The sequence below is a fragment of the Pongo pygmaeus genome, chromosome 7 (genome assembly GCF_028885625.2).
Source record: "Pongo pygmaeus isolate AG05252 chromosome 7, NHGRI_mPonPyg2-v2.0_pri, whole genome shotgun sequence".
In the NCBI taxonomy this organism is placed as follows: Eukaryota; Metazoa; Chordata; class Mammalia; order Primates; family Hominidae; genus Pongo; species Pongo pygmaeus.
In genome coordinates, this window is record NC_072380.2 from 155,568,662 (window position 1) to 155,589,900 (window position 21,239).

The 21,239-nt window shown below is 60.2% G+C and overlaps 1 protein-coding gene across 1 annotated transcript; it reads right to left on the minus strand.

The window, feature by feature from the left end:
- Positions 1 to 1,679: 1,679 nt before the first annotated feature.
- Positions 1,680 to 20,339, minus strand: LOC129042919 (uncharacterized). The gene is made up of 5 exons (XM_054499236.1): positions 20,138 to 20,339; positions 19,136 to 19,260; positions 18,179 to 18,312; positions 4,157 to 4,554; positions 1,680 to 1,984 (listed from the first exon to the last, which is right to left on the minus strand). Exons 2-5 carry the CDS (start codon positions 19,167 to 19,169, stop codon positions 1,687 to 1,689), a joined length of 864 nt encoding a protein of 287 aa, XP_054355211.1. The 5' UTR covers positions 19,170 to 19,260; positions 20,138 to 20,339; the 3' UTR covers positions 1,680 to 1,686.
- Positions 20,340 to 21,239: the final 900 nt, after the last annotated feature.

Here is a 21,239-nt window from a genome sequence, read left to right on the forward strand (position 1 = left end):
TGCAGCCAGCGCGGCCCGTGGGCGGCCGGCTCGCCGAGCCCGGTTTCTCATTGGCCCAGCCGCAGGCTCCCCGCCAGCGCCCCGCCCGCGCCCCTGCAGGCCCCGCCCTGCGCCCACTCGGCTCCCGGGCGGCAAGGGACGGGAGGTCCCACCCCCTGCACACATGGCGGGGCCGGGATGACTAATCCCTCCGCTCCGCACCTCCCACCCCGGGCGGCGGGGCTCATTCAGCCTGCGGGGACCAGAGGGACTGAGCCGGGCACTGGGCGCCCCTCCCACGCCCCCTCCCGGGCGCTGGGCGGGCTGTCATCTGCTGCCTCCCAGGGTCCCAAGGTGGGCTTCCTCCTCTCCACTCGCCTCTCTCTTTGGGGGGCTGGAGGAAGCTGGCGCTGGCCACTGCTCTCCTGGGTCCTCACTGTCCCTGACCCTGCCCGGCTCTGCAGGATGTGCAGCTCAGCCCGGGAAGGACCCTCACCATCAGCCTCTGTGCCCAGGGGCTCGGCAAGTCTACATGTGAGCTCCCAGATGTGACTTTGAGCTCCCACTCACTCCTGCCCAGGTCCTGAGTCCAGGTCTTGGGCTCTGTGTGAGGGACGCGCAGCCAGGCAGTGGCTCTCTCTGCCTGGCCCTGGTGTTGATGTGCATGGGTGACAGGTGCCCATGTGGCAGTGACTGGACAGGGCTGCCCCATGCCCCCACACCCAGGTCTCTGGTGAGGCCCAATACTTTTCTGTGTTTCCAGGGAAATCTGGCAGCTGCTACCTGGGGGCTGGGGTTTGGAGGACATGGAGGGGACATTTAGTCCCCAGTGAAGAGAACTGGGCCCTGAAGACCCTGGCTATATCAAGAACCTGGCCAGAGGCTCCAAGACTTCTAAGAAGGTGGAAGAGGGGAGGAGAGAGGGAGACAGGGAGGGAGGAGGAAAGAGGGAAAGGAGAGGGGGAGGGAGGAGAGGAGAAGAGGGAGAGGGAGGGGGGCTGGTGCTGGCAGCACAGTGCATCAGGAGAGGCAGAGGGAAGCCAAGCACCATATAAGGAGCGGGGCTCCGGAAGCCGAGACTCCCTCGGGAGGGAGGTCCCTTCTGCCTCCCTGGCAACCTGGTGGGGGTAGGGACGCCCTTCCTGAGTTGCTCCAGTGCTGGCTGGATAGGCATTGGTCTCAGGTCCTCTGATGTTACCCGGGCACGGGTGACACACACCATTCCCCACAGCCAGAGGGCCATGAGGACATCATCGCTGACAATCAAGACATCTTGTTCCTGCTGCCAGCTGCCCTTTCCCTCTCTCAGACACACACATGCTGCACACTCATACCCCCACTCACACCCCCACATACACACTCATAGCCCCCACTCTAACCCCACCCCACACACTCATGCCCTCACTCACAGCCCCCCCACACACACTCATACCCCCCACTCATAGCTCCCACACACACACTCATACCCCCCACTCACAGCCCTCAGCTCCCCCCAGCACCCCCCGTCTTATTCAGGCACTCAAGGGCACACAGGTGCCCATTTGCTGGAATCCCCACTCCCTGCCAACCCTCTGAGCCCCCCCAACCAGCTCTCCCGGGGAGCCCTCTCCCCGCCTCAGAGCCAGTCTGTCTCCTCCTTCCTTCCGCCCCTGGGGGGAATGTCTTTCTGGCAAAAAAAACTCCCCAAAAATGGCTCTCCTGGCATTTCTAATTAAAGGTAAGTGGGCGGACAGAGAAGGGAGGGCGGAGGGGCACCGCGGAGCTGGGAGGGGGAGCCAGGCAGAGAAGCCTCCAGCACAGGGACCTTCTCGCTTCTCCACTGCGGAATCCCTGGGAGAGGAGCTGGGTGGGCACATGCGGGACGGGCAGATGCCAGCAGCCTTGGGTGAGTGCAGCCGGCGGTCCCCGAGGGCCACATGTCTGGGTTGGGGCCAGCCTGAGCCTGCAGGTGTTGTCTGGGTGCTGGGCACTGACTGTGCATGTGTGTCCATTGTGAGAGCCAGCACTGCAATGACCAGGGGCCAGCCCCGCCAGGGTTTACAAGCCCGTGTGGCCCCTGACGGCCCCGCCAGGGCACAGCTCTTAGGCCTCTGGCCAGCAGTGGCCTCCAGCTGCCGCCCCCACCCGAGGCATCAGCAAGCTGACAAAGAGGCAGAACTGGGGACACGTGAGCCAAGGTCACAGGTGGTGCCGCTGCCTCAGTTCCCTCACCTGTGTGGAGGGAGCCAGGCCTGGACAAGGGTGAGTGCCCAAGGTGGCCCGGTGAGCAAGGCAGGGCTGGGCAGGAGCCAGGCCCTTAGTGAGGAATCCTGGTGTCCTCTGCTCAATGCCCCGTGGCCCCTCACCACCCCTGTCACCTGCTAAACAGCAAGCCAGAAGTGGCCAAGCCGAGACCGGTGGGAGAGCACAGTGCCTGCCCTGGATGGCACGAGGGCAGGCAGCGTCGGGGGTACCACGCGGAGCCCCGTCTTCCCCTCCCCAACCCCCTCCAGCAGGGTCTGCAGAGGCTGTGAATGCAGGCCTGAGCTGACAGGTGACAGGCAACAGCCACAGCTGCCAGGAACACTTAATCGCTGCCCAATTATCGCCCCAGAAGCCCTCACCAAACCCCCACACTGCAGCCTCGGGAAAGGAGGCCAGTCTGGCTCCCATCCACCTGGGGTGGGAGCCGCTCCTGACAGGGGCCTGCCCTGCCCCTCTCTCCAGCCCACCCCCACCCCCTGCCCGTCCCTGACAGCCACTGAAGCAGCATGGCTTGGGGGTGCAGGTGGGGGAAGGAACAGGGGAAGGGGGTGGGGGCTAGACCTGCACAAGGAGGTCGGGAGCAGCTGGGGGACCCCCACTCTCAAAGCCAATCTGGTCTGCTGCTGCGCAGGTCTGACAGCTCTGAGGCCCCACCTGCCTGAGAGGAGGGGTCCTGCAGGGGAGGGTGGGGTAGCCCGTGACCCCCAGGTTCTGTTCATGGTTGAGATCTCCACCAGGCTCACAACAGCCTCGAAGGACCTCTTAGTGCTGGTTCCTGAGCCCCCACCACCTAGGTTCCCAGAGGAGTGCGGGTACCTGCTCTGAAAGGCAGGGGCCACCCTGTGCCCTGGGCCTCCCTTCTCCTTCTGGGGTGCCCAGCCGCCTCTGCTCCTGCCTGATCAGAGCAAACGGAGTCGGCTCTCTCCCTGCAGCCCCAGACCGTCTCAGCCCTGGCTGACCCACTCCGGCAGGGCCTTTCTGGGTTGCCAGGAGTGTTCACAGGGCAGCTGCTGACCTGGGGCATCATCCTGCTGCTCCCCCCAGGCTGGCCCTGCTGATCTTGGGTGCCAGCAGTTAGCGCTGCTCAGCAAGGAGAGGCAAACACCGGCCCCTTCAGGCCAGAGCTCACGCCCACCCCCACTCACACACATGCGCAAACACATGGGCACACGCAGAGGCACACACCTCCCCCATCTCCCCTGCCTCCAGGCTCTGTCCTCTTTGGAAACAACCCAGAGGGCCCCCAATTCTGCCTTGGCCCCCCACACCACTGTCTTCATAAAGGCCCTTCCTCACCTGCCCACTGCTGGCCGCACACGCCTGCCCACCCCACCCTTTGCACACATTCCGGGGCTCCTGCTGCCCTTCCGTGTGGACCATGTGGAGTGAGGAGCTGGTAGCAGAGAAGGAATGCGGCAGTCCCAGGGGTTGGTTAGGGCATCCACCCCCAACATGTGACCACTCCCCAGCCTTATGGCCTCATCCGTCACCACCTACTGCCCGGTGGGACTGGAAGAGAAGAACCAGGATGCCCTATGCCCTCAGGGTGCCCACTGCTGGCCCAGGCTGAGTGGCCAGACCTGGAGGCCAGCCTCTCAGCCATCTGCTCCCACCGGGTGTCCCTAGCTGTCCAGCCCAGGGCTCCACAGGCTCCAGGAGCTGCTGACCTCTGACCTTGCTGGGCTCCCAGGCTGGACTCCCACCCCAGGTATCCTCTTTTCCTGTTGCCTCTTCCTCGCAGGCACAGGGCAAGGCTGTCCCAGCTGCCTGGCCTGGTTGAGTCCCTGCACCACCCTATAGGTGGTTCACCCCATAGGTGAACACCTGAGCGTAAGCAGGGCCTGGCCCAGAGCAGGCACTGGCGAGGGTCTGAGGACTGGAATGATTCCTGTTCCATTCCTTTCTAGTCAGGAAACACTGGACAGTTGCTCACCTGAGCCTCAGCTTTCCATCCGTAAAGTGGGTGGCAATGCCAAGGCCTTGAGGGGTGGCCGGGAGCTCCGGGGCTCCAGGAGCCTCGTCCCTGGCCTCGTGCCACCTGGTCTGGCAAGGTTTCTCCCAGCCGTTCCTGCTGGAGCCTCTCGTCAGTGCCAGTCTGGAGCCTGAGAAGTGGCCGGGGGGCCCTGCCCTCAGCTCCTCAGGAGAGGTTCTGGGGGCTTCTTCGCCCTGCCCACCTCCTCTGTCCTCCGAGGCCTGGGCAGCGCCCGCTCGCGGTGTCACTCCTGCGTTGGCGGCACAGACCTGGTGGCGAGTTGCAGGGGCAGCTGGCGGATCTGGGTCCAGGCAGCCGGGAGGACACCAGGGCCCTGCTGTCTCCGTCCTGAGTGCCACCTGCAGTGGGGATGGGCCAGGGTAGGCAGAGAGCAGAGCTGAGGATGAGGGTCCCAGTCCACCTCCAGAGCATGGGGGCGCGCACAGCAGGCCAGGGCTGAGCCTGGGGAAAAGACCAAGGAGGCACAAAGGACTGAGGTGGGAAAGTAGAGGGGCAGAGAGGCCGGGGCGCAGCTGCTCCTGCTTGGCCACCCAGGTAGATGCTCTCGCCTCAGCTTCCACAGGGGTCCTTAGGGGTGGGAGAACCTGCCCCAGGCTGCTGAGTGGGCAAGTGACAGGATTGAGGCCCTCGTCCATCAACCCACCTGCCTGACCTCCAGCCTCATAGCTGCTGCAGCCCGACAGCCTCTGTGAGAGCCCTGCAGGGGACCAGAGTGGAATGGGGCAGGGTTCTTAGGAGATCCCCATCAGCGATGAGCACAGTGCTTGGTGTTCCCAAGGTGGCAACAAGGGCTGGGAAAGACCCTGAGGGATGAGAGGGGCCCCAAGGAGTGGGCTGGCTCTGGCACTGGTGCAGAAGATGGAAGCTGATGGCCTGGGGGCCGATGGGAGATGGGTGCAGGGCGGGTGGGCCCAGGGGTCTCCGAGGCCCCCTCCCTCTGCAGCCTCTGCAGCCTCCCCAGCCCCCTGGGGCTGCGGGAACATTTTCTTTCTGCCCCCCACTCCCCACCACCACCGCCCCCCTCCCCACAACTGCTCCTTCCTTCCTCTTCTCCTGTTGGCAGGCTCTGTGCTGCTACGTCCCTGTCCCTGGAACAGGCAGCCTGTTCGTTCCGGGCCCCCACACACCAGACCCTCCTCCCTCTTCCCTCCTCCCTCCTCCTTCCTCCTTCCTGCCTCCTGCCTGAGCGCCTCCCAGTCCAGCCTCCAAGGAAAGTTCTGTATTTTTCCAGCCAGCCTGGCCTAGCTGCACAGGCGTCCCTTCGGGGCTGCTGGGGTCACGAGAGCCCAGGCCTCCACCGACCATGGGCAGACAAGCGACGTGCGCTCCTCACCACCGCCACCCCAGCCATGCACGGAAGGGGAAATCGAGGTCCAGAGAGGGCCAGGGATTAGCACGAGCCACACAGCAAGGAAAGCCAGAGCCAAGGCAGAAAGTGTGTCTGGGGTCTCTGGGGTCTTGGGGAGACCTCCAACCTCCCAGAGGTGTCTCACGGACACTTTCATTTCCTGTGTGACTGTAGGTGAGTTCCCTAAGCCCCCACGCCCTCTCTGGCCTCAGTTTCCTCGCTGAGGAAGTGCTCCGAGGAAGCTCCTGCTCTGCCCTGCCCAGTCGGTGGGATGATCAGTCATTCTGTCAACAAAAGTTCCCGAGACAGGCTTGGCAGGTACTAAGCCAGATGGAGGCATGACCCTGGGAGGGGGTGGAGTGCAAGGAGGTGCAGAGCACCCCATAAAATAAGGGGGTGGGCATCACCATGCCCCCTGCAGGCTTTGCCACCCATCAGCACCAGCAAGTCGCCCCACCCAGAGCTCTGCAAAGAACACCCACAGCTCTTTCCTTCCGGGCGCTCTTGCTGGGGGGTCAGGCTGGTCCCCTCTGACTGGCACCGCCCACGCTGGGACACGGGAGGAGGACCATCTGGGCACTGCGGGAGCATATCCTGGGTGCACATGGGGAGACAGGTGTGCTGGCGGGAACAGCAGGCAGGGCTGAGCCCAGGAGGTGCCTCACAGCGGGTGCCTCCAGCCTGGTCTGAGCACGGGATGAAGAACCAGGCACCGTTCATTGTACATCTCCACGAGGCACTGTGTGACTTCATGCAAGCCACTCAACCTTTCTGGCCCCACGTCCTTGTCCACAGGGGACAGAGTGGACCAAATGGAGGCTGAGGTCCTTCTCAGCTTGGGCGGTGTGGCAGAGGGTGAGGAGGAGCCCATGGGCCCTGGATCACCAGCCTCCCTCCACCCAGAATGCCCCGTCCACTCCACTGCCCACCACCCCCTGTGCAATTGACAAATGTTCCAGTGTTAACACCTAAGCATAAAGAGTCAGCTTTGCTGTAAGTGTTGTCTGAACCTGAGCCCAGCATCACCGCCTCCAGGAAGCCTTCCTGACCTCCTCGTTCCATGTTGATTGAGTCTTCTGCGTGCCTTGGCCTCCCCTGTGTGTGCTACCATAGGAGCCCCTGAGCACAAATGGAGTCTTCCTGCATGTCTGTTTGTGTGTGTGTGCATGTGTGTGAGTGTATGAGTGTGTGTGCATGTGTGTGAGTGTATGTGTGTGTGTGACTATGTGTGTATGTGAGTGTGTGTGAGTGTGAGTGGGTGGGCCAGGGTACCCATCTCTTGCACACCTACTGGCGTGTGCCCTGAGCTCGCCCTGGGCACATGGAACCTGGTTCTGGCTCCATTGGAGACACTCTGACCCCCGAGGTGTGTGAGGCCAGCAGTGGGCAGGTGAGGACGGGCCTTTGTGAAGAGAGTGGTGTGGGGGGGCCAAGGAGGAGCACGGGGGCATCTGGGTTCTTTCCAAAGAGGGCAGAGCCTGGAGGCAGGGAAGATAGGGGAGGGATAGGTCCGGGGCCTGCCTCACCTTGGCCAGGATGCCAGCCTGGAGCTGGTGGGGAGGATGGAAAAGGGAGGACAGTGGGGGCAGAGAGGGGCAGGCAGGTGGGGAGTGGCTTTGCTGGGTTTAAGAGCTGTTTGGGGGCCAGGGCTGAGGGGGAGCTGGGGGTCCCCCGTGTCGGGTTGCCGGCACGGAGCTGGGGAGGAGCATGAAGAGGACTTTTAAGGAGCCACTGGAGTCCGGCCTGGGGGTTTGGAGCCTGGCGCTCCCCCACACTGGCTCCCCAGCCAGGCTGTGTGCCCACCCCACACCTCCCTGGACGCCCACCTGGCCCAGATTGTGCTGCAGGAGCCCCGAGGGTGGCTGCCCCAAAATCAGGACGAAGGATTCACTGCCAGCTGGCCAGGCCAGACGCCCCCAGAGCTGGGGGTTCAGGATGCCCGTGCCAGGGAGGGGGTGGCGTCCCGGACGGTGAGCTGCCTCCACCCTGATGGCTGCACTTTCCTGCTGTCCTCTGCATCTCCATTTAAATCTCTCCCCAGTGCCAGCCAGGCTGCCAGCAACCCCAGCTCACTTCCGGAGCCATAAAAGGAGACAGGCTGAGAATAGCGCGGTGGTGACGCGGCCAGGAGCTCCTCACGCATGCAGACTCCGCACCACCTGCCCGCCTGCCCGCTCTCTGAGGTGCTGGCCCGAAGGGACCCCTGCCCAGCCTCAGCCCTACCAGGAGTGGATGACCTGGGCCCCCGGCTGGGAGGTCAGGAGCCAGGGGTCACACGGCCCTGCCTTGGCTCCCATATGACACCGCAGGCTGCTGTGCTTGTGGGATTTGGCATCACCATCCCCTGCTCCCGGGCACCGGGCCCCATGAGGGCACAGCACCGCAGAAAGGGCAGGCCGCAGAGGGCGGCGGGAGACACCCCTCTCCCAAGAGGTCCCGGCCCTGCCTAGTGGCCCTTCAGGCTCCCACAAATTCCCAGGGACCCTTCCCGAGGCAGAGCTAGTGGGCTCTGCGCTGTATGATGGCTTGGGGCTCACAGATGGGGACAGGCGTTGCCTACTGAGCGCCAGCAGGTGCTGGGAGTTGGGTCAGCTTCTCTCCAAGGTCTTGCCTGCCCTGGGAGATGAGGGAGATACTGAGACCCAGAGGGCAGAGCCTCCTCCTCACCAGGTCCCAGCACCACATCCCCAGACACCATGGGTGCCCGCATCTGCCCTGGGCACCCCCAGCTGACTCGTGAGGCTCAGCAGTGGGGAGTGTGATGGGACACGGGGCTGGCGGCTTGGGTGGTCACGCTGGTCCCTGAGCTCAGAGGGGCAGTGCTGGGTTTAGCACTGTGCGATTTTGATTCATTTTTGGACAAAGGGCCTCTGTTTTCATTTTGTGCTGGACCCCAGCCATTATGCCACTGGTCCCTCCTACCAGGGTCTCCTTCCTGGTCCTAGGGTGGGGGTGGGGAGCCCACTGTGCTGTGTGTTTCTGGAAAAGCAGGTGGCAGCAGAGGTCCTGTGGTGAGAAAAGGAGGGCCCTGCTGTGAGCCGGGCATCTTGCTGAGTCTCAGAGCAGCCGGGAGGGCGATCAGTGTCACCCCACTTTACAGATGAGGACACTGAGGCACAGAGATAGCAAGGGGTGTGCCGGGGAACCCGGGCCATAGTGAATGACCGAGCTGTGATTTGTACTCAGGCTCTCCTGGCCCTGAGGCCGCCAGTCCTCAGCCTGCTGCCATCTGCTGCTCCCAAGAGCCGGGCCGGTGTCCTCAGGAAACCTTCTGAGCTGACCGTGGGGCAGCCAGTTGGGGAGGCTCAACTGGTGAGAAGCCTGGGCGGTCTGCATGGGCAGGACCAGGGCCATGTAAGCCCGTGTCCCTCTGTTGCATCTTGGTCCTAAGGTGCATCCGGTGGCAGACCTGGGGCCTGGGAGGGCATGGCAGGCTGAGAGGGCTGCAGAGCCCTGGGCAGGCTGGGGGAGCCCAGGGGTGGAGAGGCAGCTGTCGGAAGCGCATCTATCTCTCTGACACCGCCTGTTCACTGCACGCTGTTGCTGAGCCTCTGAGCAGCCTGGGTGGTGGGTGGGTCAGGGAAGGTCAGGGTGGGGTCAGCACCTGCCCTGGCCACTGGACTTCTCTCACTGTCCCTGGAAAGGGGACCAGGAGGGGCCTTCTCCTCTCCCTTTTCCCCTCTCCCAGGCCAGTGAGCTCTGAGGCCCCGAAGGGTCAGGAATTGCTGAGATCACAGAGGAGGGGGTGCACCAAGCCTGCCCTCTGCTCCCCACTGCAGGGACTATGAAACTCGAATGTCACAGAGGCCTCTAAAAATGCATTTGTTCCTTCCTGGGCCAAGTCAGACCGGGGATCAGATCCCCAGTGGAAGGGCAGCACCTGAGGGTGGGGCCCACCCAAGAGAAGAGCAGGGTGCCTCAGGGGCAGCAGAGGAAGGTGGGCTGCGAGTTCAGACTGGGTCAGGGCACCGAGCCGGGCAGGGGCTGCTCTGCTCACAGCTGGCAAGCCTGGACCCACATGCAGGTGTCTGCAGGAAGGGCTCTGGGACCCCCAGGCCGTCCTCAGGCTCCCCGGCCTCTGGCAGCTTGGGCTGTTCTCCTGGGTCCGGTCCTGCCAGCCCTCCCTCCGTCCTGGGTCTGGGGCTTAGCGGATGCCTTTGAGGCCTGCACGCCACCTGCTGGCCACACCCCACCTCGCGCGGTCTCCAGCGGTCCCTGTCTCCCTCTTTCAGTGGTCCCTGTCTCTCCATCTCTCTACCTCTCCCCTCCATCTCTCCCTGCCCCTGCCTCGTCTTTGTCCTGCCTCTCTGTCCCACTCTGTCCCCCTCTGTCGGTCTCTAACCCTTTCTGTCCCTCTCTGGCTCCAGCCCTCGGCCCTCCCTAAGGACAGTGGCCATGCTCCTCACCCCAGAAAGAGGAGGAGTGGAATGGGGAGGCCAGGCCTTTCAGGGCATCCAGACAGAGGCTGGGTCCACAGACTGTGGATCCCAAGAGGAGAGGGGGAGCAGGTGAGGGCCAATACGGGGGCAGTTGTCTCACTGCCACAGACACCCGGTCCCCAGAGCTGGCGGTCAGGGGGCCAATACGGGGGCAGTTGTCTCACTGCCACAGACACCCTGTCCCCAGAGCTGGCGGTCAGGGAGCCAATATGGGGGCAGTTGTCTCACTGCCACAGACACCCTGTCCCCAGAGCTGGCGGTCAGGGGGCCAATATGGGGGCAGTTGTCTCACTGCCACAGACACCCTGTCCCCAGAGCTGGCAGTCAGGAAGAAGGCACAGGGCGGGAGGGGTGCACACCCCTCCAGCTTCACCCTTGGATCCGCACCCCACCCCACAAGCGTGCCCCACTGAGCTCCAGAAATGTGGGCCTCTCCACACCCCTCAGCAGCCTCTACAGGCCCCAGACCCGCTCCTGGAGACTGAACCCCACCTGAATGTGCCCCTTTCCTTTCCAAAACCTCCAGGACTAAAGCCTCAGCCCTCCTCCTGCCCTCCCTGCCTGGGGGAGCTGAGAACAAGCACCTGAGTGGCTTGGCTTCCACCCAGGCCTCCCCTGCCCTGACAGCCCTGCCCCTCATCCCAGGGAGCTCCTCCTTCCTAGAGCCCTCAGTCTCTCCCCAGGGCCTGCCTGGCACCCACAGTCTCCCTCAGATCTGAGGTGCCCCGTTCCAGGGTCTGCACAGGCCTGGGAGATCTGGGGACCCTCAGGGTGGAGGTCAGGCCCCCCAGACACTGAGCTCGGCCCTGGGAAGTCAGGTTTTCCATATGTGGGACATAGACCCAGAGACTGACAGAGAAGGAGGTGAGATGTGCAACCTGGGACAGTCAAGCGGCTTCTCAGCGCCCAGGCATTGCCTGTCCCCCAAAACACAGGATGGGGACACGGAGACCCCAGGGCCCCCAGTCCAGCCTCAGGAGCCCTAGAAGCCCATCCTTGCCAGAGGCGGAAGGCTAAGGTGTGCGCATAGCCACTGGTGAGTGCACTGTTGCCCAATTTTCATAAGCAGGAGCTGCTCCAGGAGCCGTGAATCTCCCAGGAGCCCTGCTACTGGCCGTGGGAGGGGTGGGCCAGACTCTAGATGCCATTCTCACCCAGAGGTGTACTCACCAAGGTCTACTGCTCTCCTACAAGGGGCTCAGGCTCTGACCTGAATGCTGAATGTTCCCATTTATGAGTTGCCATAATTATTGTCACAACCACTTCCTCCAACCCCACTGTCAGTCATCACCTCCATCACCACCATCAAAACCACCAGCTCTCCCACCACCACAACTATCACCATGACCACCACGATCACCCCCTCAACTGCCATCAACAGCACAGCCTCCTTGCACTATCACCACCATCATGATCACCACCACCACCATTATCATCTTAATTGCCATCAGCACCATCACCACCCATCTACCATCATCACCGTGGCCTCCCGTCACCACCACCCCACCACAGCCCCTTCCACCACAGCCATCATAACACACTCTCCACACTACACCAAACCATGAGCAGCACCCCACCTTCATTCACCAACATTTCCACCCAGGAACTCCGTTACATCCCCACCACACCCACCATCTTACTGGTAAACTTCCTATCATCATCTCCACCTCTACCAACCTCATTTTCTCCCCCACTACCCCAGGCAGTCCTACCACCACCAGCAAAACCACCACTTCAACTATCCATCAATGCAACTGTCATAGCCAGCACCACCAAAGGTTTCCATCACCACTGTGTCCACCGCCATCAACCCATAACCATGATCTCCCGCTGTCACCACCCCATAGCCATGACCTCCCACTGTCACCACACCACAAACATGATCTCCCACAGTCACCACCCCTATAATCGTGATCTCCCATTATCACCACACCATAAACATGACCTCCCACTGTCATCACACCACAAACATGATCTCCCACAGTCACCACCCCTATAATCGTGATCTCCCATTATCACCACACCATAAACATGACCTCCCACTGTCACCACTCCATAGCCATAGCCATAGCCATGACCTCCCACTGTCACCACCTTCATAACTATGACCTTCCACTGTCAGCGCTTCATAACCATGACCTCCCACTGTCACCACTACTCATTGTTATTCCCGTCATCAACATCTCAGTCACCATCACCACACCACAGTGCTTGCCACTTCCCCCTCACTACCACCACCTTCATTATGTGAGCACCCCAACTCCAGGTTGCTTTCTGGCTGACAATGGATTTTACTGATGAGAGTAAGGCTTTGAGCATAAGGTATTGGGTTCAGATTCCGGTCATAGTCATTATTGGCTATGTGTCTGTGGGCAAGTTTTTCAATCCACTTTCCTAAGGCACAGAAAGGACAGGGTATCCCAATTCAGACCTTGTTTCCTGTAATAAGGAATCCCTGAAAATCACATATTGGCTGCCTAGCTTTCCAGAGGCAGTGGATTAGGCTGTGACTCCCTGCAGCCCCATCTCCTCACCCAGCCATGTGGAGGGTCTCCCAGGAGTGCATGACGCATGGGATGGCTTAACTGAGCCAGTGATCAGAATGATGATGTTCTGTCACCAAGCCTCTGGAAGATTCCATTTCGTTTCAAAGATCAGATGAAAGCCCAGCTAGTGAGCAGCTCCTGCACCTAGAGCTGGGTGTGGAAGACCCCAACACATTGAAGGCTTTCCAAGCTTGGCCTTGGAGGAGACTTGCTTCCAGCCCGTTTCTTCAAACAAGCTGCCACTAAAGAGAGAAGTTTCTCTTTCTGGGGCTACCAGTGCTGAGGGGTCTGATGAATTCCGAAGCGTTTGCTGAAATACCCATTTTGTGTTCTGACATTTGACTCTCAATCCTCTCGGTGTGAAGTTGCTGAGCAACAATCAAGAACCTGCCTGTGCTGCAGTAATCGTCGCAGTGGTGACAGCGCCCACCTGGCAGGCGGACAGCAAGGATTAGGTCAGGCAGAGCCTGGCACACAAAATGCTTGCTCCACGTCACTGTTCGGCTGTTATTACAATGATTATCATTGGGTATGGTTTTGCACTGGCCCTGGGCTGGGTCTTCTATTGAGAAAACTCCACAGCCCTCAAGCCTCTCCCAGCCCAAGCAGGCATATGGCACAGGCAGACTGGCAGGAGGTTATGGGGGCAATGAGGAACACTTCAAGGGTTCTGCAGACCATGCCTGTTCCTGAGGCTCCTCCTGTGTCCACGAAGGGCCGGCTCCAAGTTCCTGCATGGAAGATGCCCTCTGACTCAGACACATTTCCTGCCCTGGGCTCCCACAGACCTGGGGCACCCCTGAATGCTCATCGTGCCACCAGCCCAGGAGCACCTTGAGGGCATAGACCATGCCTTGCTAACACCTGAATGACCAGCACCTGGCCGAGCCCCCACCAGGGATACTCAGTGAGCGTGCTGGGGGGCAGGTGCAGGTGTCATACCCATCTACCTCACCAGGGGTGAGAACAGCAGCTGCCCCACTCCCAGGCTGCCTTGCTGAGCCTCTTGCCAAGTTAGGGGGACCCAGAACCACCCAGCCTGAATCTGAGACTTAGCCCTGGCTGAGCTCTACTTCCAGGATGGTGAGGAAACCCAAGAGTCCAGGAGCAGTGGTGGGCAGCAACAGCTCAGCCTCTGAAACCCACGCTTGTCAAGCTTCCCAAGGACAACGCTTTTTTGCCCTTCTTGTTTCTAATTAAAAAGAATTAGTCAGCAGAGTGGCATGCTTATGGACAGTGTCAAGTGACATTACTGCATGGCTTTATTCATCAATGGGAGGGGCAGATGCCGTCCTGCTGGAGACTGGCACAGAATCTTGTTCCCTGCGACTGCTTGGAAGCCCAAGCCACCTACCAGCTGAACCAATGACTCATACTTTTTTCTGACTCTTTCTCCCTCTCTCTCCTTCTCTCCCACCCTCCTTTCTTCAGGTTTGGCTGGACTCGCCAAGAAAAGGCATGGTGCAGAAGCACTGTACAGGTATCAGACCCCCTCCCCCTTACAGGTGAGCCTGCTGAGGCAGGGTGGGGCCCCCAGAGAGGAGGGGGCAGAAGTGGGCACAGAATCCAGGAGTGTGACTGTTCAATTAGGGAAGAGCCTGCCACACAAGGTGGGCTTGCCCCAGACAGAGAGGTCCCTGGTGAAGGGAGGTCTCAGGAGCAGGGACTCAGCTTTGAGCTCAACCTGGTCACTTTCCCTCTCTGGCATCAGATTTCTTCAATGGACACTGGGAACATTAAGCCATGTCACCTGCCCAGGGCACAATCTGAGGACAAGTGGAACGTCCAGGAATGGGGTTGTCATCTCAACTCCATCCTGGCTCTGGAGGAAACAACACTCTCTCTCCCACAAATGCCTACAAGAGGCCGAAGAGATGAAAACTGCCTTGGCAAGGGGTCATACCGGCCCTCAGCCCTGGTCTCTCTTTCTGGGCTGATAGGGAGGGGCCTGAGTTCATTCCACAGCCTCCATGGAAGGCAGCCTTTCAGAAACTGAAGGGAATGTCCCCTGCCAGCCCACAACAGGGATAGGGGCTTGAAGAAAGCGTGGTCTAAATCTGTGGATATTCAGCTAAGCCAGTTTTAGGAAGAGCTGTCAGTCCACTTATGGCCTCAGATCCTGACAGTCAGTTGTCACTACCATCATTATCACCCATGACACCCACCTGGCCAACACCCTCACTGCCTCCACCAAAACCAAATGTCACCACCACCACCAATTCTAACACTGACACAAATGCCATCATTACCACCCCCAACTTATCACCTTTGACATCACCATGATGGTTATTACTGTCATTACTCTCACCATCATCATCACTATCCCAGATAATGATATCATTGTCTTCACCATCATAACTATTACCATCATATGAGCATCAGCATCGCCATTATCATAATCATTACTATCATTATTATTGATAGTGATATCACCATCACCACCATCACCATCATCGTCATCACCATGACCATCATTATCTTCACCATCATCACTATCACCATCATTATCACCATCACCACCATCACCTTCACCATCATCATCACCATCACCATCATCATCGCCACCATCATCATCAACACCATGATGGAAAATAATATAATCATTGTCTTCACCATCACAACCGTCATCATCATCATCATCATCATCACCACCATCATCATTAACACTATGACGGATAATATCATCATCTTCACCATCATAACCATCACCATTACTATCGTCACCATCACCATCAACACCACCACCACTATCATCATCATCGCCATCATCACCATCATCATCACTATCACTGTCATCATCACCATCATTACTATCACTATAATTGATAGTGATATCAACACCATTATTATTAGCAGCAACAGCATCACCATCACAACCATCATCACTATCATCCTCATGAGTTCAACAACCCTATCATGATTATCACCATTTTTACCATTGTCATTCTCACGACCTTCATTACAACACCACTGTCACCATCATTGCTACCATTAATATCACCTCCACCTCAACACAATCATCATCATTATCATCGTCAGCGCTAGCATGGTCATCTTTCCCATCATCATCTTCATTAACATAATCCTCATTGCCATCACTTTTATCTTTATCATCACCCCATTACAATGAAACTACAACCCCCATCATTTTCAACACCAATACACTCCATGCCCAACTCCCCGTCGTGTCCATACTCATCTGTGTAACTGTTAATGCCGTGATCAGTGTAATCATTCTCCCATCTACCCATCTTATCTACCCCTAACCTTCCACTCTCCCATCTAGAAATTCATCCCCCACCCAGCCTCTGCCCCACCCACCCATCCACCCTCCTAAGGCCCAAGAATGGATAAGCCCAAACTGCAGTCCTCCTAGAATCTGACATGAGCAGATTTTTAGGGCACAGCCCTCCAGGGGCTCTGGAAGTGTGCACCAGAGACTCTGGGGCCCAGAAGGAGAGCTCACTCGTGCTTCTGGGGTCTCAGGACAAAACCTGAGCGACTCCTGAGGAGTGGATGGGGAGGTGATGGGCCAGTGGGCAGCTGTGCAAGCCTGGAAGACTCTGTTCCTTTCCTCTCTGTCCAGGCAAGGGTCAAGAGGCTCCGAAAGGAATACATCCCTGGGATCAGAGTTGGGATGACTCTAAGGTGTGAGGTCCCAGGGAGTCAAGCTCCTCTGCCAGACCATCAGCTAGTTAGTCGGATTCCTTGCTCACTCCTAGTTTGCTTAGCAAGGAGCCCTCATGTTGATTTATCTTTTTTTGCTCAATAATGCTTTATTGGAGACTTCCTTTGGTGACAGGGGGCATTGGGGAAGTCCATAGGTGATTCATCACACCCTGACATTGAGGAGTTCCTGGTTTGTTTGCAGGTGGCCTTTGCCAGAGATAGGAAGTGCTGAGAGCTGCAGGGGTCCAGGGATGGCTCAGCCTCAGGCAAACACCCTGAGAACTGGGACACCAGGGAGGGGGGAGCTGGGCAGGGACCTGTCAGCCACCTCACAGAGAAGAAGACTGGGGTCTAGGTGGGTGCCCCGAAGGAGCCCCATCAACAGTAGCCTCCTTCCAGTGCCTCTAGCACCCAGGACTCCCACTCTCTGCTGGTGTCGGTGCTCCCAGCCTGGTGAGAGCAGGGACCCAGGTCCCTTGATTCCAGCTGTGATCCAAGTTGGGAGGCAAGTTCCCTTCTCCACTTGTCCCCACACTCGCTCTCTCAGCCTCCTCCCAAGGAAAGCCCACCTCTTGCTCTGGCAGAACAAGGGTGGAGGGCCTGGGTCTTCAGCCACGTTGACCATGTTTATTCTGCTCAGGACCTGGCTCGATGGCTTGATGCTACTCACCCCCCACCCCCACCCCACTTCCATTCCTGTGAGGGGAGTGCTGGGTCCAGCCCTGAGCAGAACAAACTTGGCCATATGCAGAAACATGAGAGACCCCCGGGGAGCCATCTCTCAGCACAATTTCAGAGGCAGATCCCAGAGGGAGACCACTCTCATCACCCAGGATCCTGCAGAGCAATGGTCAACCCTGCCGAGGACAGCCACTGTCTCAGGTCAGACTCCCTGGAAGGAGAGCATACAATGAGGCCTTTTGTTCAAGAGCTTTACTAAGGGAGTCTCTCAGGAGAAGCAGGACTGGGAGGGGGAAGAGCTGGGCAAGACTTTGTTCTTAGCCAGAAGCCAGCTTCAGTTGGTCTCACTAGGGGCTCTGGGGCATGAAACCGCTGAGTGAATGCCCCTGGAGGCAGAGGGCGGCCTACCCGATCCCATGCCAGTCGGTGCAACAAATTTCCCAGAACCAAGGAGTGCCAGACAGCAGGAACTGTTTGTACCCTCACTTGGTCTCTGTGATCAGGAACTCAGAAGGGGCTCAGCTCAGGGTGGCTCTGAGCTACAGTGGAGGTGCCAGCTGGGCTGGGTCATCTGAGGGTTCCACTGAGGAGGCGTCTGCTTCTAAGCTTATTCACACAGCGTCTGGCAGAGGCCTCAGTTCCTCACTGGTTGTCGACTGGGACACACACACACACACACACACACACACACACACACCAGCTCCCCAGGGGGGCCCAGGGGCACTCTCCGACCCAAGTCGTTCCTGACCCTCCCTGGAGGCATCAGTGAGCAGCAAAACAGCCAAGGGGTCAGCGCCTCTCCTTCAGCACCTTGGACAGGGCTCGCCCAGGGCCACGGAGGCGCTGCAGCTGTCAGGGGTGCAGGCGACAGCCCTGCCCTCTGTGGGCAAGGGGCAGGTGGCAGGGGCCCACCCCGCCAGGTGTTTCTGGACAGTCTGAGGGCCAGACCCCTCTCCTCTGGTGGCCCCAGGACAAATGCCCCTGGGAACCACGAGCGAAAGGAGAGTGCAGGGAGGGCGGGGAGACGCAGCCACCTCAATCTGGGGTCAGGGTCGCCTCTGACCCTTGCTCTCTCAGGCTCCTCACAGAAAATGGGGAGGATGGGGCTTCCCCGGGGCCTCCCCTCAGAGGCTTGTGAGGGGGCACCGCAGGGATGCAGTACAGTGGGGGCCACCGCTCTCTGGGGGTCTGCCCACCCCCACCCCTTGCCAGGTTCATCCAGTGAAGCCCAGGGTCCCTCTTCTCCGAGTGTGATGAAGGAGGCCCCGCCCACACTCACAGCCAGTGAGGCAGTGGCCACTCTCTGGGGCCATGGTCCTGCAGGCGAGGCTGTGGTGCTGGTGAGGCAGAATTGTGATGCCAGAGGAGGTAGCACCATGGTGCCGGAGTCGGGGGACAGCATCGTAGAGGGCACTGGAAGGAGGAGGCTGCTGCTGTGGTTGCGGTGAGAGGGGCCACCCCATCCAGCACCATGGCCCCGCCCCATCCAGCGTCATGGCCCCCTCCCTCCAACACCAGGACCCTGCCCCAACCAGGACCATGGCCCAGCTCCAGTAACCCCTGGGAGAGGGATGATCTGTGCCTCTTCTCTGCAAGGTTCCAGTCCCTGGGCTCACCCAGTGTCCCCACAGGGCCCCTTGATGCAGGGGCTGTCTGAATGGGTACAGGGCAAGGCAGAAGTTTGCTTCCCCTGAGGGCCACCGCCAGCAGGGCGTTCTGGGGCCATCCCACCCTGGGACCTCCCAACACCGTGCCAGTCCCTCTTGCCATCTCTCAGGACAGCCTCCTGACCCCTGCAGTAAAGAGGCCACTGGCACTAGCTGGTGACTGAGAGAGACCAAAGTCCAGGAACCCATGGCTTCTGAGGGTGGAGCCTGGAGTAAAGGGGTCTTTGTTCTGGTGCCCAGGGGACCTCCCCACTGCTGGGAAGATGTAGCCCTGGGTGCTCTCCCAGGAGCTACCTGGACAGGCTGGGGGTCCAAACTCCGGGGACTTCAGCTGTGACACCTCTCCTCCCACTACAATGAGTCAGCTCCCCCGTCCACCCCCAGGACTGCTGCCTGTCACCCAGAGGACCTGCACCCTCAGTCAGTGTGGAGCTGCGGTGGGGGCGAGAGGAGAGGAGTGTGGCCAGAGGAGTGTGGCGAGAGGAGAGGAGTGTGGCGCTGAGTCACCGTGGGGGGAGGAGGCAGGAAGGCAGCTCTTGGCTTCCCTGGGTTAGGAGCAAAGCACACACCTGCAGACATCCATCCCGTGGTCTCACTCTCCATAGGGTCCACAGGGGACGGGGCCAGGGCTCAGTGCCTGCCTGGGGTTGGAGTAGAGTTGGGGCCAGGACCGGGTCTGGTCCTCCTGTCCAAGCTGCCAGAAGGAAGCATCCGTTATTAGGCTTGAGCTCTGGTCTTTGAGCCTCTGTTGGCCCACACATGTCCACATTCCACACTTGCTGCAGGCCCTCAGGTGTGCCCTCCCAGCATCTGTCCCTGCAGCCATGGCCTCCATTCATACTGCCCATCATGTAGGAAACACACTGCCCGCCCTGTGCCTGGCACTCTGGCCCCCCAGAGGAATTAGCCTGGCATGAGCCCAGGAAGGAACAACTTTCCTGTCGACACCGAGAGGTCCGTGCTTGGGCACCGAGGTCTCCCTGGGGGCGGCGGGGAGCTAGAGGGAGATGGGAAGATTTGAAGGTGGAGTGTTCTGGGAGATGACAGGGACCTGGGGTGGCCATGGGAGGGGACAGCAGAAGGTATGGGAGGGGGGCCATTGGCGGTATGGAAGGAGAGGCGAGCTTTTCTGAGCTGTCCCTGGGAACAAGGACAGAAAGGTGAGGAGGAAGAAAGCAGGCTGCACAGGCCCTCCTCCCTGTCCCCCGTGAGGCCTCAGGGAGCCCCTGCCCAGCGCCGGGCCCCTGTCCACCCAGCCCGTCCTGTGGTGCAACCTCTAATGCCTGCCCTTCCCTGCATATCCTGGGATCTCCCCAAGAACCCACCTCCCCAGGAGTTGGACCCAGGCCCCTGCCCCAGTGAGACTCGGGCCTTTGGGAGCCCCAAGGAAATGCAGCTCCCCCAGCCCTGCTGGCCCCTTGCTGCCCCAGGCCCCACCCCAGCCCCTGCCACAGAGGCCCCAGGCCCCAGCCCAGTCCCTGCCACAGGGGACCCAGGCCCCACCCCAGCCCCTGCCAGGGGCTTCTTTGCTTCCTCCACTCCCCTCCTTTCCTCCGAAATTTGCATCTCACCTTCCTGCAGGGCCACTGCACCCAGCCTTCCAGAGGCCCTCGGGGATCCTCTGGCCCTGGCCCCGCTGCCATCCCACAGGTCACACAGTGTCTGTGGCTCACACACACCTTCACTGCCCAGATCCACGCCTGCCCGGCCCCTGGCTGCCCTGCTTCTGGGCTGATCCCGGAGGAACCTGCTTTCTGGGTCGGGGGCACCTGCAATCCCTGAAGAGTCCAGCAGAGGGCACTGTTTGCTCCCCGAGAGAAAACACAGCAAGCCCGGGTCTGTGTGGAAGGGGGTCTGTGTGGAAGGGGGTCTGTGCGGAAGGGGGTCTGTGCCACCCACCCATCGGCAGGGTCCACACCCGGCAGCACAGCCCCTGCCTCCAGCTGAGAGGCTGTCCCGGGAGGGGCTGTGACCAAGGAGGCGACAGCCCCACCTGGCCGTCTGGCCTCTGCCTAAGGGGCAGCCAGTGATCTCGGACACCGGGAGCTGCCATGGCACCCCACCCTCTGGCCTCTGCCTCCCACCGGCCCACTGGCTGCCCGGGGTTGGTCCACAGCTAGAAGGTCAACTCCTGCCCACGGGCACATTCCCTACCCAGCTCCCGCCCAGCCCTGGGGAGTCTGGGCCACAGCTGCTCCCCCAGGGTGAATCCCTGGCTCTGCATCTGACACATGGGCTCGAGGTGCTGAGCAGAGTGCCCAGGGCAGTGGGGCCAGAAGGGGACAGCCAGGCTGCCAGAGAGGGAGTGTGTGCAGAGGCTGGCATCCCTTGGCCCAGTTCCTGGCATCCCCTGGCAGTCCCAGGGGACACTGACGTGATGGGCATTTGCACCCACTGATGCTGTCAGAGACCTGTGGCAGCCCCAGGCTGGCTCCTCCCAGGCTCCGGAGCTCCAGTCTGCTCTTTGGCCGGGAAGAGCAGTCCAGGCTGAGGCCACTCCACAAGGGCGTCCGGAGTTGGAGGCCTGTGGCGGCCCCTGAGCTCCAACCTACTGTGCCAGGTGTGGACTTCGGGGGCATGAAATTTCTCAGGCAGGGTAGGCACCAGCCAGATTCAAGGGCCAGGGCACTGCCTAGCAACCCCTCCGCCAAAGGGCCAGAGAGCGGGACACAC

Bases quoted from the DNA above. Each gene is read 5' to 3' on its own strand.
- LOC129042919 (XM_054499236.1), bottom strand. From the start codon at position 19,169: ATGGAGAGTGAGACCACGGGATGGATGTCTGCAG. The intron at 18,313-19,135 runs GTGTGTGCTTTG...TCCTCCTTCCAG, and splicing joins CACGGGATGGATGTCTGCAG to TGCCCTCTACGATGCTGTCC. The intron at 4,555-18,178 runs GTGAGTGTGGGC...TCCCCACTGCAG, and splicing joins TGGCCACTGCCTCACTGGCT to GTGGCACTCAGGACGGAGAC.